This window comes from Meriones unguiculatus, chromosome 3 (genome assembly GCF_030254825.1).
Source record: "Meriones unguiculatus strain TT.TT164.6M chromosome 3, Bangor_MerUng_6.1, whole genome shotgun sequence".
Lineage (NCBI taxonomy): Eukaryota > Metazoa > Chordata > Mammalia > Rodentia > Muridae > Meriones > Meriones unguiculatus.
In genome coordinates, this window is record NC_083351.1 from 123,052,465 (window position 1) to 123,064,781 (window position 12,317).

The window sequence follows — 12,317 nt, forward strand, 5'->3', positions numbered from 1 at the left end:
CGAGAGGCAGAACAGGAAGTGCGGGCTTAGCTAACGCGTCCAGGCAAGATGGCGGCAACCAAAAGGAAGCGGCGTGGTGGCTTGGAGGTCCAGGCAAAGAAGCCGAAAAGGAGCCAGAAAGTGGCTGGGCAGCCAGCAACTGTGGCGAAAGAAGTGGAGGAAGAAGATAGAGATCGTATTCCAGGGCCCGTTTGCAAGGTAAAAGGCTCAGATCTAAGAGTTAGGGTCGGCTTCGTAACTCGCCTTTGGGCTACTGAAGTGATTACAGCCAAAGCTTTACAAGGTCATGAGTTTAGGGGTCCCCTGGACTGAACTGGACAATATATACGTTTAATTTTCGTGTAGGTGGCCACCTTCGTGGAGACAGCGATCCCTAAACCCTTAACCAGCTCACAGGGAGGTGATTTAACGGAGTATTCGGTTATAGTATGCTGTCTTTCAGTTACTCTTCTCCAGCCTTCCCAGGGCCGTGCTTTTTCTTTTCCTTTCCCCCTAACCCCATCTGTTTTGGAGGTATCTATAATATTCCATATCTGCTATATGGGCTGGTATCCAATAGGGATATCGAAGTTTGTTTGCCAAGCCTTTAACGTTACTGTCCTGTGACTCCTAACTTGTTTGGCTGGACCTTTAATTCAAGGAATAATACTTATAATAATATAACTAGACTAGACCATTAGTTTTATCCATGTTCAACAGTTCAACGCACTATACCAAGGTGAGCTTCCCTGGCCTTGGCATCTTGGAGATGATGATCAGGACTTCTTCCAGAAATACTGGAGTTTAGAAAGAAAGCTTTATAGAAAATTTCGTGTTTATTCAAAAGGCAGATAGATTCTTGTTAAGAGTTACGTTCAGTCATCTGAAAACTCCTTAAGGTGTATTAATGGAAGGAATTTTGCCTTAGACTTGTTAATAATTGTCCCCTATGCTTACTGTAGTACTCTGGTACTTAGTAAGTAGAAAGGAAATGTGAAAGGTGAGTGTAAATTGTAGCCCAGTTTTAATTAACACTTAAATCTTATACTCATTTCTGAAAGGATAGAAGTAACTCTTGGGGAAAAAAAAATAAAATGGCCATATAGGTTTTCAATAAATGTTAGTGCCCTCCTCCCCACCTGTAATAGCTGAGCAGAAATGTGTTGGGATCTGCAATCTGAATCACACTCTGAAAGTTAGTTGGAATTAAGGAGATAAAGATTACTTTTAGGATGGTAAGGAAACTTGAAGACTTACTTAGCTTTTGAGCTGGATTTCAAAGAAAGGGTTCAGTTTTGATATTCAAAGAGAGAATGAAAAAAAGGCATTAAGTGGGGAGATGGACACAATCTAAAAGGTAGGGTCTAGTTGGCTGAGTATGTTCAGGTCCAATGTTGGACACTGGTGTTGTAAACAGTGGAAATGTACGTTAGAATCCAACCAAAGAGTGTATATGTCATTTTGAACTTTGGAAACCCCTGAGGGTAAAATCCTGACTTGGACAGTGCTTTTAAAAGATTAAATTGGTGCTAGTTGGATAACTGTCGGAAGTGATTCTGTCTGGGAAAGCCAGGCGTTCAAGATCTTTGCAGCTGATAACCAGGTTAGGGGTTTAAGTAAGGAGAGTGTGTAAGATTTACAAATTGCTGTAAAGAGGTTCCAGCAGTAGTTAGTAGTGCCTATGATATCTATATAAGAGACTAAGGGCAAATGGGATATTCAGAGTCCTAGGAGCTGAAATAATGGCAGAAAGATGGAAGGAAGAGAGAAGAAAGAATATTTGTAAGGAGATTTGCTAGATTTAAGTATGGTAAAGCTTAATATTATGTAGTTGAATTTGAAGCATTATTCTAATACATGTGTTAGTAGGGCTAGAGAGATTTACCTTTCTGCACATAGTTAAAACTGGAAATAAGCATAGTGGACTTTAATGGAGAGAATAAAAATTTAAAAAATGAAAGGTGCTAAGAATTCTAATGGTAGTGAGGGGTGTTGGAAGGTGGTTTGCTTCAATGTTTCTTTGTTATAGATGGTTCACTATGTTCCCAGGATAGCCTTAAATTCCTGGGTTCAAGTTATCCTCCTGCTTCAGCCTCACCAGCTGGGGTACAAAGTATACTACCATACCTAGTTCTGGAAACTTTAAAAAAGTCTCAAAAACACCAGCAGAGGATGTTAAAATCACCTAACTTTTTTCCCCCTTTAGGGCAAATGGAAGAATAAGGAGCGGATCCTCATCTTTTCTTCCAGAGGAATAAATTTCAGAACAAGACACTTAATGCAAGACTTAAGAATGTTGATGCCTCATTCTAAAGCAGGTACTTTAATATCTGTATGTAGAAACTTGCCTAATTTACATAATTCTTGTTTGTGAAGCCTTGTCAGGTAAAGAAAGTACAAGGATTGGAAGTGAGGCTCAATCAGTGAAGTAGAGGACCTGAGTTTAGTTCTCAGAACTGTGTAAAGGAGCTGGGTGTGGTGGTATGCTGTGGGCATGCTGGTAAGCCAGCCTAGTTGGGCAAGCTCTAGGACAGTTTAGGGACTCTGTCTCAAAAACAAGGTGAGCTGCACCTGAGGAAAAGTACCGAGGTTGACCCCTGGAATGATGAACACACACACATAGCATTTCAAACGTTCATTCTTTCAAGTACCACATTTTTAAAGAAATTTAACGTTTTGTAATAAATTATTGACAAAAATTCACATTTCCTTTACTTTTTAAAACATGTAAATATAGAAGTGTTTTCTAAAAGTCTAAGGATGCTTTAATTACAGTGGCTTCCTATGTTCAGAAGAAGGGTAAGATCTTGAGTAAGGACTGGCAAAATTGCTTTCTGAACATTTAAAAACTTTTTTTTTTCTTTCTTTCTTTTTGAGACAAGGTCTTGCTATGTAGCCTTGGCTAGCCTGAACTCATAAAGATCTGCTTGCTTCAGCCTGGTATTGGGACTACCTAAGTATGTGCCGCCACCCGTGGCTTAACAGTATTCTGCCTTACAGGCTAGCGAAAAGTGGCTGCTTTTAAGATTGACATTTGTCATGGCTGTGTGTAGCTGTTTCCTGGGATGTTTAAGTTTTGGTTAGTTGTGATGGCACACACCTTTAGCCCCAGCATTTGGGAGGCTGATCTCTTGAGTTCAAGGCTATCTTGGTCTGTATAGTCTTGTTTTAGTTTTAAAAGCTGGGCATAGTGATGCACAGGAATCTCAGTGATGCGGAGATTGTGGCAGGAGGATGAAGAATTGAAAGTCATCCTAAATTTACATAGGTGCTTTGAAGTTAGCTTGAACTATATGAAACCCAATCTTAAAAAATTAAAAAAAAAAAGTTTCAGTTTTGAGCCAGGTGACGTGGAAGTAAGGAGGGCTAGGTAGAGTGCTTGCCTGGCTGTGTTTTCCCTGGATTCCAGTCTCCAATACAGTGGCAAGAATGCACTGTGCTATCTGCCTGTGACTTGTTTAGTTTATGTTAAAAGGAATGAAGAGGTTGAATGTTTTTAGTTCTAATCAGTCTTAAAAATCTCTACTGTAAAAATAATCATCTAGATAGCAAATGTACTCAAAGTCAAGTAGTCTTGAAATCTAAATACTTGCTTTCTCTTTTTTTTTTTACAGATACTAAAATGGATCGTAAAGATAAATTATTTGTGATAAATGAGGTAATTAATTACAAATATTTTATCAACTCTAAAGATCACTCATTTAACAAAGGTTATTTAGTGACTTGCAAAAATAATTTTGTGGGGGCTGGAGAGATGGCTCAGGCCGAGAGAACTGGCTCCTCTTCCAGAGGTCATGAGTTCAATCCCAACAACCACGTGGTACCTCTCAACCATCTATAATGAAATCTGGTGCCCTGTTCTGACATGCAGGCAGAACATTGTATATATAATAAATAAATTTTAAAAATCATTTTGTGAATAATTCAAATTTTATTTCACTAATTTGTCAGTTATTTTTCTTCCATGCTATCTAGAATTATGTGAAACTTATAGTAGGTACTCAAAAGAATTGTTAACTAATGTATATAAAACAGTTTCGAAATGTTAGCAATGTATAGAAAACCGATGTTGTAAAAAAAAGTACTTTACTGTGTCATTATTATATGTGCAGGGAAAATTTGTTCTCCAGGTACTAAATGCTGGTAACAGTTAAAATTTCAAAGTACTGTTGAAGGTGCTAAGCTTGGGTTTCAAAGCAAAATTTTCTAAATAGTTTTAAGGTAAACTTAAAACTATGGAAGAGCATTCCAGTAGAGAGAAGGCAAGTACAAAGGCCCAGAAAATATTTTAAAAATAAAAAATACAAACAGCAACAAAAACAGATAACAGAAACAAAAAAAGGAAAATGAACTTGACAAGTTTCACATCTTAAGTACTTTGAGTTTACTATCACATAGGAGTTTATTCTTAGGATGCTTTTGTGTTTCTTAAGGATGGTTTTTAAATCTTTACCATGTTGCTAGGCATGGTTTTGCTTGCCTTTAATCCCAGCACTGCTGAGGCAGAGGCATGTAGATCTCTTGAATCTGAGTCCACCCTGGTCTACAGAGCAATTCCAGGACAGAGAAAAACAAAACAAAACAGATCTTTTAAGATGTTGATTAAAGCCTGGTATGGTGGCACACATCTGTAATTCCAGAACTCTGGGAGGCAGAGGCAGCTGATGTCTATGAGTTTGAGGCCAGCCAGGCCACAAAGTGAGTCCAGGACAGCTGGGGCTACACAGAGAAACCCTATCTCGAAAAACAAATAAATAAATATATAAAGATATTGATTAAATCATTTTGAAATATTTTTTTTTTTAATTTACTTTTTCTTCTTATCCCTTAATTCATGAAAGACTGTGTAAATAAAATTTTAAATTTTATAGAATTAAAGAAAAGAAAAGCCTAAAAAGCTGATGATTAAAATAAAGGATATCAGGCTAGCTTTGGTTTTCTTAGGGCTATATTTTGTGATACAGTTTTATTATCCTATATTTTATGCCTAGTGTAGTATTTCCAGTCATTATAGGTTGTATATGGGACTATGGTCAGAGGAGATCTTCAGTAACAGCAAGGACACCAGTTGCTCTAAATATTAGCCCGTTGGGGTCTGTAATCCCAACACTTGGGAAGTGGCAGAGTATCAAGATAAGGCCAGCCTGGGCTGAGTGATACACTGCCAGTAAACAAAATACATTGTAACCATAGACTAAAGGGATTTGAGTGGATACTTCTACCAAAGAGTTGCATAGATCAAATTTACCTTGATAGAATGCCAGAGAGGAAATAAAATTCTGTGGCTAAATATACGCAGGTTGTTTTTAGTGGCCTTGCTTAAATCTTTTTGGAGAAACCCTGCTTATTTACTACTTTTTTTTTTTTTTTTAGGTCTGTGAAATGAAAAACTGCAATAAGTGTATCTACTTTGAAGCTAAGAAAAAACAGGATCTCTATATGTGGTAAGAGAATATATTAATAGAATTGAGTGGAGCCTGTTTAAGTGGATTTATTTTTTACATCTTCTATAACAGGATCATATTTTTTTTATGTAAAAAGGGAGGAATAGAGTAAGCCCTTTGCTTGCAGAGTATTTGAAGTCCCTAAAGAACATTTAAAGTGAATATTACAGACATGGGTTTTCCTACATTATAGCCTTTTGCTTCTTATAGACATCCCATCTTACACTGTAGATGTACTTTTAAGACCTGCTGCATTGTGCATTCTAATCTGTTTAAAAAGCTTCCCTCATCTATTTCAGGCTTTCAAATTCACCTCATGGGCCATCTGCCAAATTCTTGGTTCAAAACAGTAAGTTTGACTTAACATTTTTTAATGAAAACTTTAGAAATGTTTGGGGATATTTGTGTCAAAAATTTCAACTTTTTGATTACAATTCTTTTAGTTCATACCCTGGCTGAACTAAAGATGACTGGAAACTGCCTGAAGGGTTCTCGTCCTCTTTTGTCTTTCGACCCTGTAAGTTTCTCATTCAGTGTGTGGTCTAATTTTCTTACTCTGAGTGGTTGATTTTTAGTAGATAAAGTTTTTTATGTATTTAGTTAATATAAGAAAGTTTTAAAGAAGGTACTCTTAATTTCATGTAATGTGTTTGTATTTTTATTTATAGGCCTTTGATGAATTACCACATTATGCTTTGTTAAAAGAACTCTTAATTCAGGTAAATACCTTTTCTAGAAAGTATCTTTAGGACTGTATAATGGACAAATGTCTTCCTTTGAACTTGCTTGTTAAGTTCAAAGCACACACTGCCCTGAATAAAAGCACTAACAGACTTATTTTTTTGCAAGATCTTTAGTACACCACGGTATCATCCCAAGAGCCAGCCATTTGTGGACCACGTGTTTACATTCACCATTCTGGATAACAGGATATGGTTTCGGAACTTTCAGGTTAGCTTTACTATTCTTTTCATGTGTAAAAGGAAGTTTTACTCTCCTGGTTCAGTTGTTGTCTTGGCCTAGGCCTAGGCCTGGAAGCTTATAGCTCCGTATAATCCAAACTAGGCCTAGAATGTTTTCTGTCTCTGAGACTTCCTGCTTGATAAGCTCACCCTTTCTTATTGTACTCATAGCTGACTAGTTCAACTGAGCTGTTCTGGCTCAAACACCTCTCCCAGCTCACTTACTCAATCCTGCTTTTCTCTCAGCCTCTGAATTGCTCTGCTTGGCCTCAAACTAACTCTAGCCATCTGCTCTAATCTCCTGGCTCCTTAACATACTCTGGCTCACTCTGTCCTTCACCTGAGTTTTCTATCTGCATCGTGTCTCTCTATTACTGTCTGGGTAAAAACCAGGCTTCTCTTTCTGCATTGCCTCTTAAGTAGCTTCCTTCTCCACTCTCATCTAGTGAGGTTGGGTGTATCCTATTTTGTCAATTCTTTCTCTGGTTTGTCACTTTTCTGCCACTAAATCAGACATCACCCTGAAACATGGATGTGCACTTCCTTCTACAAGATAACGTTACTTTCTTTTTGGGATTAAAGGTGTGTACCACCACTCCTGGAGCTAAGCTTTTCTTGAGCTGAAATTTGCTCTATACCAGGCTGGCCTTGAACTCAGATCTGCTTGCTTCTCCTGGATTAAAGGAATATTTTTGCATTCCAGCTGTATCACACAGACCTAGAAGATCTTTGGATGTGATCTCTTGACAGAACAGCCATGTTCTGAGTTAACATCCCTTTACATTTATGTTTTAAATATATTGGGATATGAAGCATTGCTGACAATGCAAATGTACTTTGTTTTGTTTTGTTTTAAATAAGTCCGTTTCTCCTTTGAATCTGTGTGGCAAATGGCTGTCTGCTGCCACACACCTGAAGTGATCTCTGCTTATTTTTGTAGTGGTCAGTGATGTGACAGACATTTTTCACAAGCCGCTACACTCACTTGAAAAAAGAAAATAGACTGGAAATCTGAGCTGATTGGCTTCCAGCTTTTTCTGAGGCCTGTTAGGGCAGTTCGTTGTTTCTCTTCCTGAAAGGTTAGAATATAGCAGGTAGAGGGTAGGAGGCTGTTAAGACTTAGGAAAACATAATTGCTATAGTAACAGCTTTTAGGTGAGTCATAGCATGACTCATTCAGAAGTGGGGATTTCAGAAATCTCTAAGCAGGAATTTGGAATAATACAAGATTTCATGCAGCTGCAAGTGATGAATACGGTCCTCCTGTGTACACGTTTGTAGAAGATTTTTTACAGTATCAGTTAAATGTCCTGACTTCGGAGAGTAGATCTATTAAATTGTTAATGTCAGGCAAATCCCTATAAGTTCAGGACCAGCCTGTTCCACATAGTGAGTTCCAGGACAGCCTGGGCTATGTAGAGACCCTATCTCAACAGACAAACAAAAAGAATGTTAGGGTTTGTGAGACTCAAGATATGAAACAAATTCAGATTTCAAGGTTTAAAAAACAACAACAACAACAAAACACTGAGGGGTAAAGTAAGCCTGAAGACAGGCATAAGTGCCACATTATTATAATCCTAGATCTGGAGAAGTAGAGGCAGGTAGCCCCCTGCGGCTTGTTGGCTGGCCAGCCTAGTTTATTCTGCAAGTTCCAGGTACCAATGACAGGCCATCTCATAAAGCAAAGTGGGGCTGGTGAGATGGCTCAGCTGGTAAATGCTCATTACTAAGCCTGGCAACCTAAGTTTGATTCCTGTGACACGTGGTAGAAAGGAAAGAATTAGCTCCTGTCAGTTCTCTGGCTTCTGCATGTGTGCCAAGAAACATACGTACAATATAAATGAATGTAAACAAAGCAACACATGGGTGTCCTCTTGAGGAGCAACACTTGTTGATATCTGGTCTTCATGCATGCACATATACACCAGTAAATGTATACCCCCCCCCCCACACACACACACGAACACTGGAAAATAAACATGTTTTCTGTATAACGTCCTTTAGCTAGTAACCGGTTTTAGGAAGCATTGTGATTTGCCATTTTCCAAGTTCTTACCATATCTTAGTTTGAAAATTATTAATTCTGGGTTTTTGGGGGATTTGTTTTGTTTTGTTTGAGATAAGTCCCTCTTGCAGCTCTGGCTGGCCTGGAACTCAGTATGTAGGTGAGGCGTAGATCCACCTGCCTCTGCTTCTCCACTGTTGAGATTAAAAGTATGCTATGCTTGGTTTATCAGTTCTTAGAGCACATTCGTAATGAAGTTGTGGCTATTTTACCTTTTGGTAATATTATAGCCAAACCAGAATAAATGTTTCTTTTTTATTGAAGATTATAGAAGAAGATGCTGCTCTAGTGGAAATAGGACCTCGTTTCGTCTTAAATCTCATAAAGATTTTTCAGGGGAGCTTTGGAGGACCAACTTTATATGAAAATCCTCATTACCAGTCTCCAAACATGGTAAGCTGGGTATTTTGGTTGGTTCTTTTCTGTTTGGGTTGTTTTGTTTTATTTTTGTCTGTGATACTACAACTCTTTAGCCAAAATAATTTTGTAATTACTGCTTTACCACCTGTATGACTGAATTTGTTCTGCAAATGACTAGTTTGTTTATATTTTGTACTTTTGGGCGAAGGGACATAAAAGAATGCCTTTTTCAAAAGCAACTATTCTTTTGTGTCTAGCATCGGCGTGTCATGAGGTCCATCACAGCTGCAAAGTACAGAGAGAAACAGCAAGTCAAAGATGTTCAGAAACTGAGGAAGAAAGAACCAAAGACTATTCTCCCACATGATCCCACTGAAGATGTTTTTGTCATACCAGCAGAGGAAAAACCAGTGGAAATACAGTGGGTGAAACCAGAGCCCAAAGTTGATCTAACAGCAAGAAAGAGAAGGATTTACAAAAGGCATCGAAAGTTGCAGCAGAAGATGAGCAGAGGGAGTGCAAAGTGAATCACTGGACAACTGTCTTTTAGTTACTGTATATTTATTTTGTATTCCATGTGTAAATACTTTCAGTATACAGAACTAGCTATCTCTAATTAGGGTGCCATTTTAAAAAACTAAAATCTTAAGTCAGTGTTGGTCTTTTTCTAAATAAAGCATTGTCAAAACTCAGCAGCAATTTTCTGTTCTTTCCAGAGCCCACTTAGTGTTAGGAATGTTTAACAGTTAAAGTTTGCCTGCACTCTTTGGTTAGAATTTTAGTTTGGTCAACCTGAAATTCAAACAGACTTGGGTCTTCCTTACTTACAAAGGTGTTAGGCACTTTGGAGAGCAATTTGTGGATTGGATGGCAGGTGCAGGTAAAAGGTCATTTTACTGAGGTTTCTCTGCTGGGGTCACTAGTTCATGAAGCCTTGTGATCACTTTTTTCAGGTTTTAAAAACCAACTAAACTAGTTGGGCATGGTGGCCCACATCATTAATCCTAGCACTTAGGAGGCAGAGGCAGGTGGACCTGTGTAGACCAGCTTGAGTGTTCATTAGGAAACCCTGTCTCGGGGTTTGGGGGTGGGGGGAGAGTCATGGATAAAAGCCAACTAAACAACTAAGCAATTTTACAAATTTAATTTTTTATTAAAATTTTACAAATTCACAAATTTACCTTAGAAGCAATTAGTATAGATTATTCACTTAGAAGTAGGGAAAGAAAAAGACTAGTTAGGGTATGAGAATACTGGAGGCTTTTCCTCCCGTGAATATGTGGGCAAAACGTGAGCGTGGACAACTTGAGCATCTGGAGAGAAGTAGCAACAGGGAAGGCAGCAGCTTGACCCTCCAATGATGATGGGGATAAGTAGTTGAGATAAACAGGAGATACCTGCATATATATATATATATATCAATCACGCACATATATATAATGTTAGATGATATCAGATGGTTTGTCATCCCTTCTACACTGCTGCAGCATGCTTACTAACTGGACAGCAAGTGTCTGTGCCATAGCTATTTTATACCTTCAAAGCTATTTCAATTGTTTTTCTAGTGTGGTGCCTAGGGTAAATGTTTCTGTACAGAAATCTGAACAACACTTGGGGTTAAAACTCTGGTCAAAGTCTTTAAGCAATAAGGTTTTCTGATATTTGGTAAGGTCCAAAATTGTACCTAGCCTGACAGAACATTTATATTGTGCTCTTGCCAATGTGAATGCCAGTTGAAAAAAAAAAAAAAAAAACAAAAACTTAAAAGACTATTTTTGAGGGGAGATTAGGATTGTGTGGGGTGGGAGGATTGAACTAATGTTTCTGTGGTAGGGTGTTACTTCTAAAAGTTTTATGTAGTTACTGGTTTTAAATATAATCCCTAGTTTATGTATTTTTGGTTTTTTAGATTATTTATTATGTATACAATGTTATATGCATATATACCTGTATATGCCAGAAGAGGCCACCGGATCTCATAGGTGCTTTGAGCCAACATGTGGTTGCTGGGAATTGAACTTATGACCTCTGGAAGAGGTCTGAGCCATCTCTTCAGCTCCTTAGTTTATGGGGGTTTTGTCCTCATTTGCTTCTTGTTGCTGTGATAAACACCCTGACCAAACAGTTCCAGGTTCATCACTGAGGGAAATAAAGGCAGGGACTAAGGTCACAATCTGAACTCAGGAGCTGAAGCAGAGATCCAGTAAGAACACAGATTACTGGCTTGCTTCTAGTTTGCTCTGCTGCTTTTCCTACCAACCACCTGCTTAGGGATGGCACCGCCTACAGGGGACATATCCTACATCAGTTAGCAATTAAAATATCCTTAGGCATGACCACAGGGCAATCTTCCTCAACCAGCACATACTTGAAACCTGTGTAGGGACTGGAGAGATAGCTTGAGGTTAAGAGCACTGGTTGCTCTTGCAGAAGACCTACATTCAGTTGAATTGTGTTTTAAATGGTACTACTTTTCTTGAGATAGTTTAAATAAGACTCCTTGAAGTCATTTAAATTATGTGATTCAGGTCAGAGGTTCACCTGAAGTACTTTTCTGGCTAGTTTCTCATGGTCATAGCTGGTTAAATACAAAAGACTAAATGGCCATTGGTTATTTAGGCAGTTGAATGAAAATGAGACTAGGGTGTGTTGTATTTGGCACTTAATTTTTACTACTATCTTTTAGTAAAGCCCCATGTTGGGCGCCATTTGTTGTATTAAATTTTTAATATTTACTATTGATATATCTTTTAGTAAAGCTGCGGTTAATCCTAAACAGCTGTTTAACCCAATCACCATACAGAGACTAGGATTTATTTAGTTAACCTAGAACACAGTGCTGGGCAAAAGTTACTCCATCCTAAACCTCCAAGCCTGCATAGTTTCCTACCATTTAGATTTTCCACATTATACTTGCTTTTAGTGGTATCTTAGATCCGGTTCATTTTTCCACCTTGTTCCAAGACCTCTCCTTCGGCTTCTGCTCTCCCAGCTTCTGCTCCTCTCTCTCCTCCTCTCTATAACTCAAAATTGTGTCTGGTTGTTTTATTTTGACATGTTTATGAAAAGTTGAGACAGGTGATTGAAACCAGAGAGTGGGGGAGAGAAATCAGCATTTGAATGAACAAGTGTAAGGTGTATACATTCCAAAAGAACATTACACCAACAAGGGTGTTAAACAGCTCAGGAAGTGTTCTTTAGAGAATATATGTTATGAACAAATTATGTACTGTAAAAAGTCAGTTTTGAAAGACATGAAATGTCTTTAGATGTGTGTGCATTGTGAAGTTTTGGCAGAATTTCTAGTTTCACAATTTTCCTGTTGTATTTTTCCCCTTCATTATTCCAGTCATAATTTCAAATTAAGAGTTAACTTGTTGAGGTCTTTATTCCTCAAATCACATCTCTTTCTGTAAAGCTACCTGTTGTATGTAAATATTCCATCTTAAAGTAAAATTACTGATATACTTTAATGGGCTTTAGGATACTATTTTGGCATTCAGT

At 38.0% G+C, this 12,317-nt stretch overlaps 1 protein-coding gene across 1 annotated transcript; it reads left to right on the forward strand.

The window, feature by feature from the left end:
• Window positions 1-4: 4 nt before the first annotated feature.
• Brix1 (biogenesis of ribosomes BRX1) lies at window positions 5-9,505 on the forward strand. Its single transcript, XM_060380453.1, has 10 exons — window positions 5-198; window positions 2,186-2,297; window positions 3,594-3,637; window positions 5,353-5,423; window positions 5,723-5,772; window positions 5,867-5,940; window positions 6,092-6,142; window positions 6,273-6,374; window positions 8,718-8,846; window positions 9,071-9,505. Exons 1-10 carry the CDS (start codon window positions 49-51, stop codon window positions 9,338-9,340), a joined length of 1,053 nt encoding a protein of 350 aa, XP_060236436.1. The 5' UTR covers window positions 5-48; the 3' UTR covers window positions 9,341-9,505.
• Window positions 9,506-12,317: the final 2,812 nt, after the last annotated feature.

What these genes read in the sequence shown, in the direction of transcription:
- Brix1 (XM_060380453.1), top strand. Translation starts at nt 49, where the DNA reads ATGGCGGCAACCAAAAGGAAGCGGCGTGGTGGCTTGGAGGTCCAGGCA. An exon ending in AAACAGGATCTCTATATGTG is followed by an intron (nt 5,424 to 5,722) that starts GTAAGAGAATAT and finishes CATCTATTTCAG; the next exon opens with GCTTTCAAATTCACCTCATG. An exon ending in CTCTTTTGTCTTTCGACCCT is followed by an intron (nt 5,941 to 6,091) that starts GTAAGTTTCTCA and finishes TTTTATTTATAG; the next exon opens with GCCTTTGATGAATTACCACA.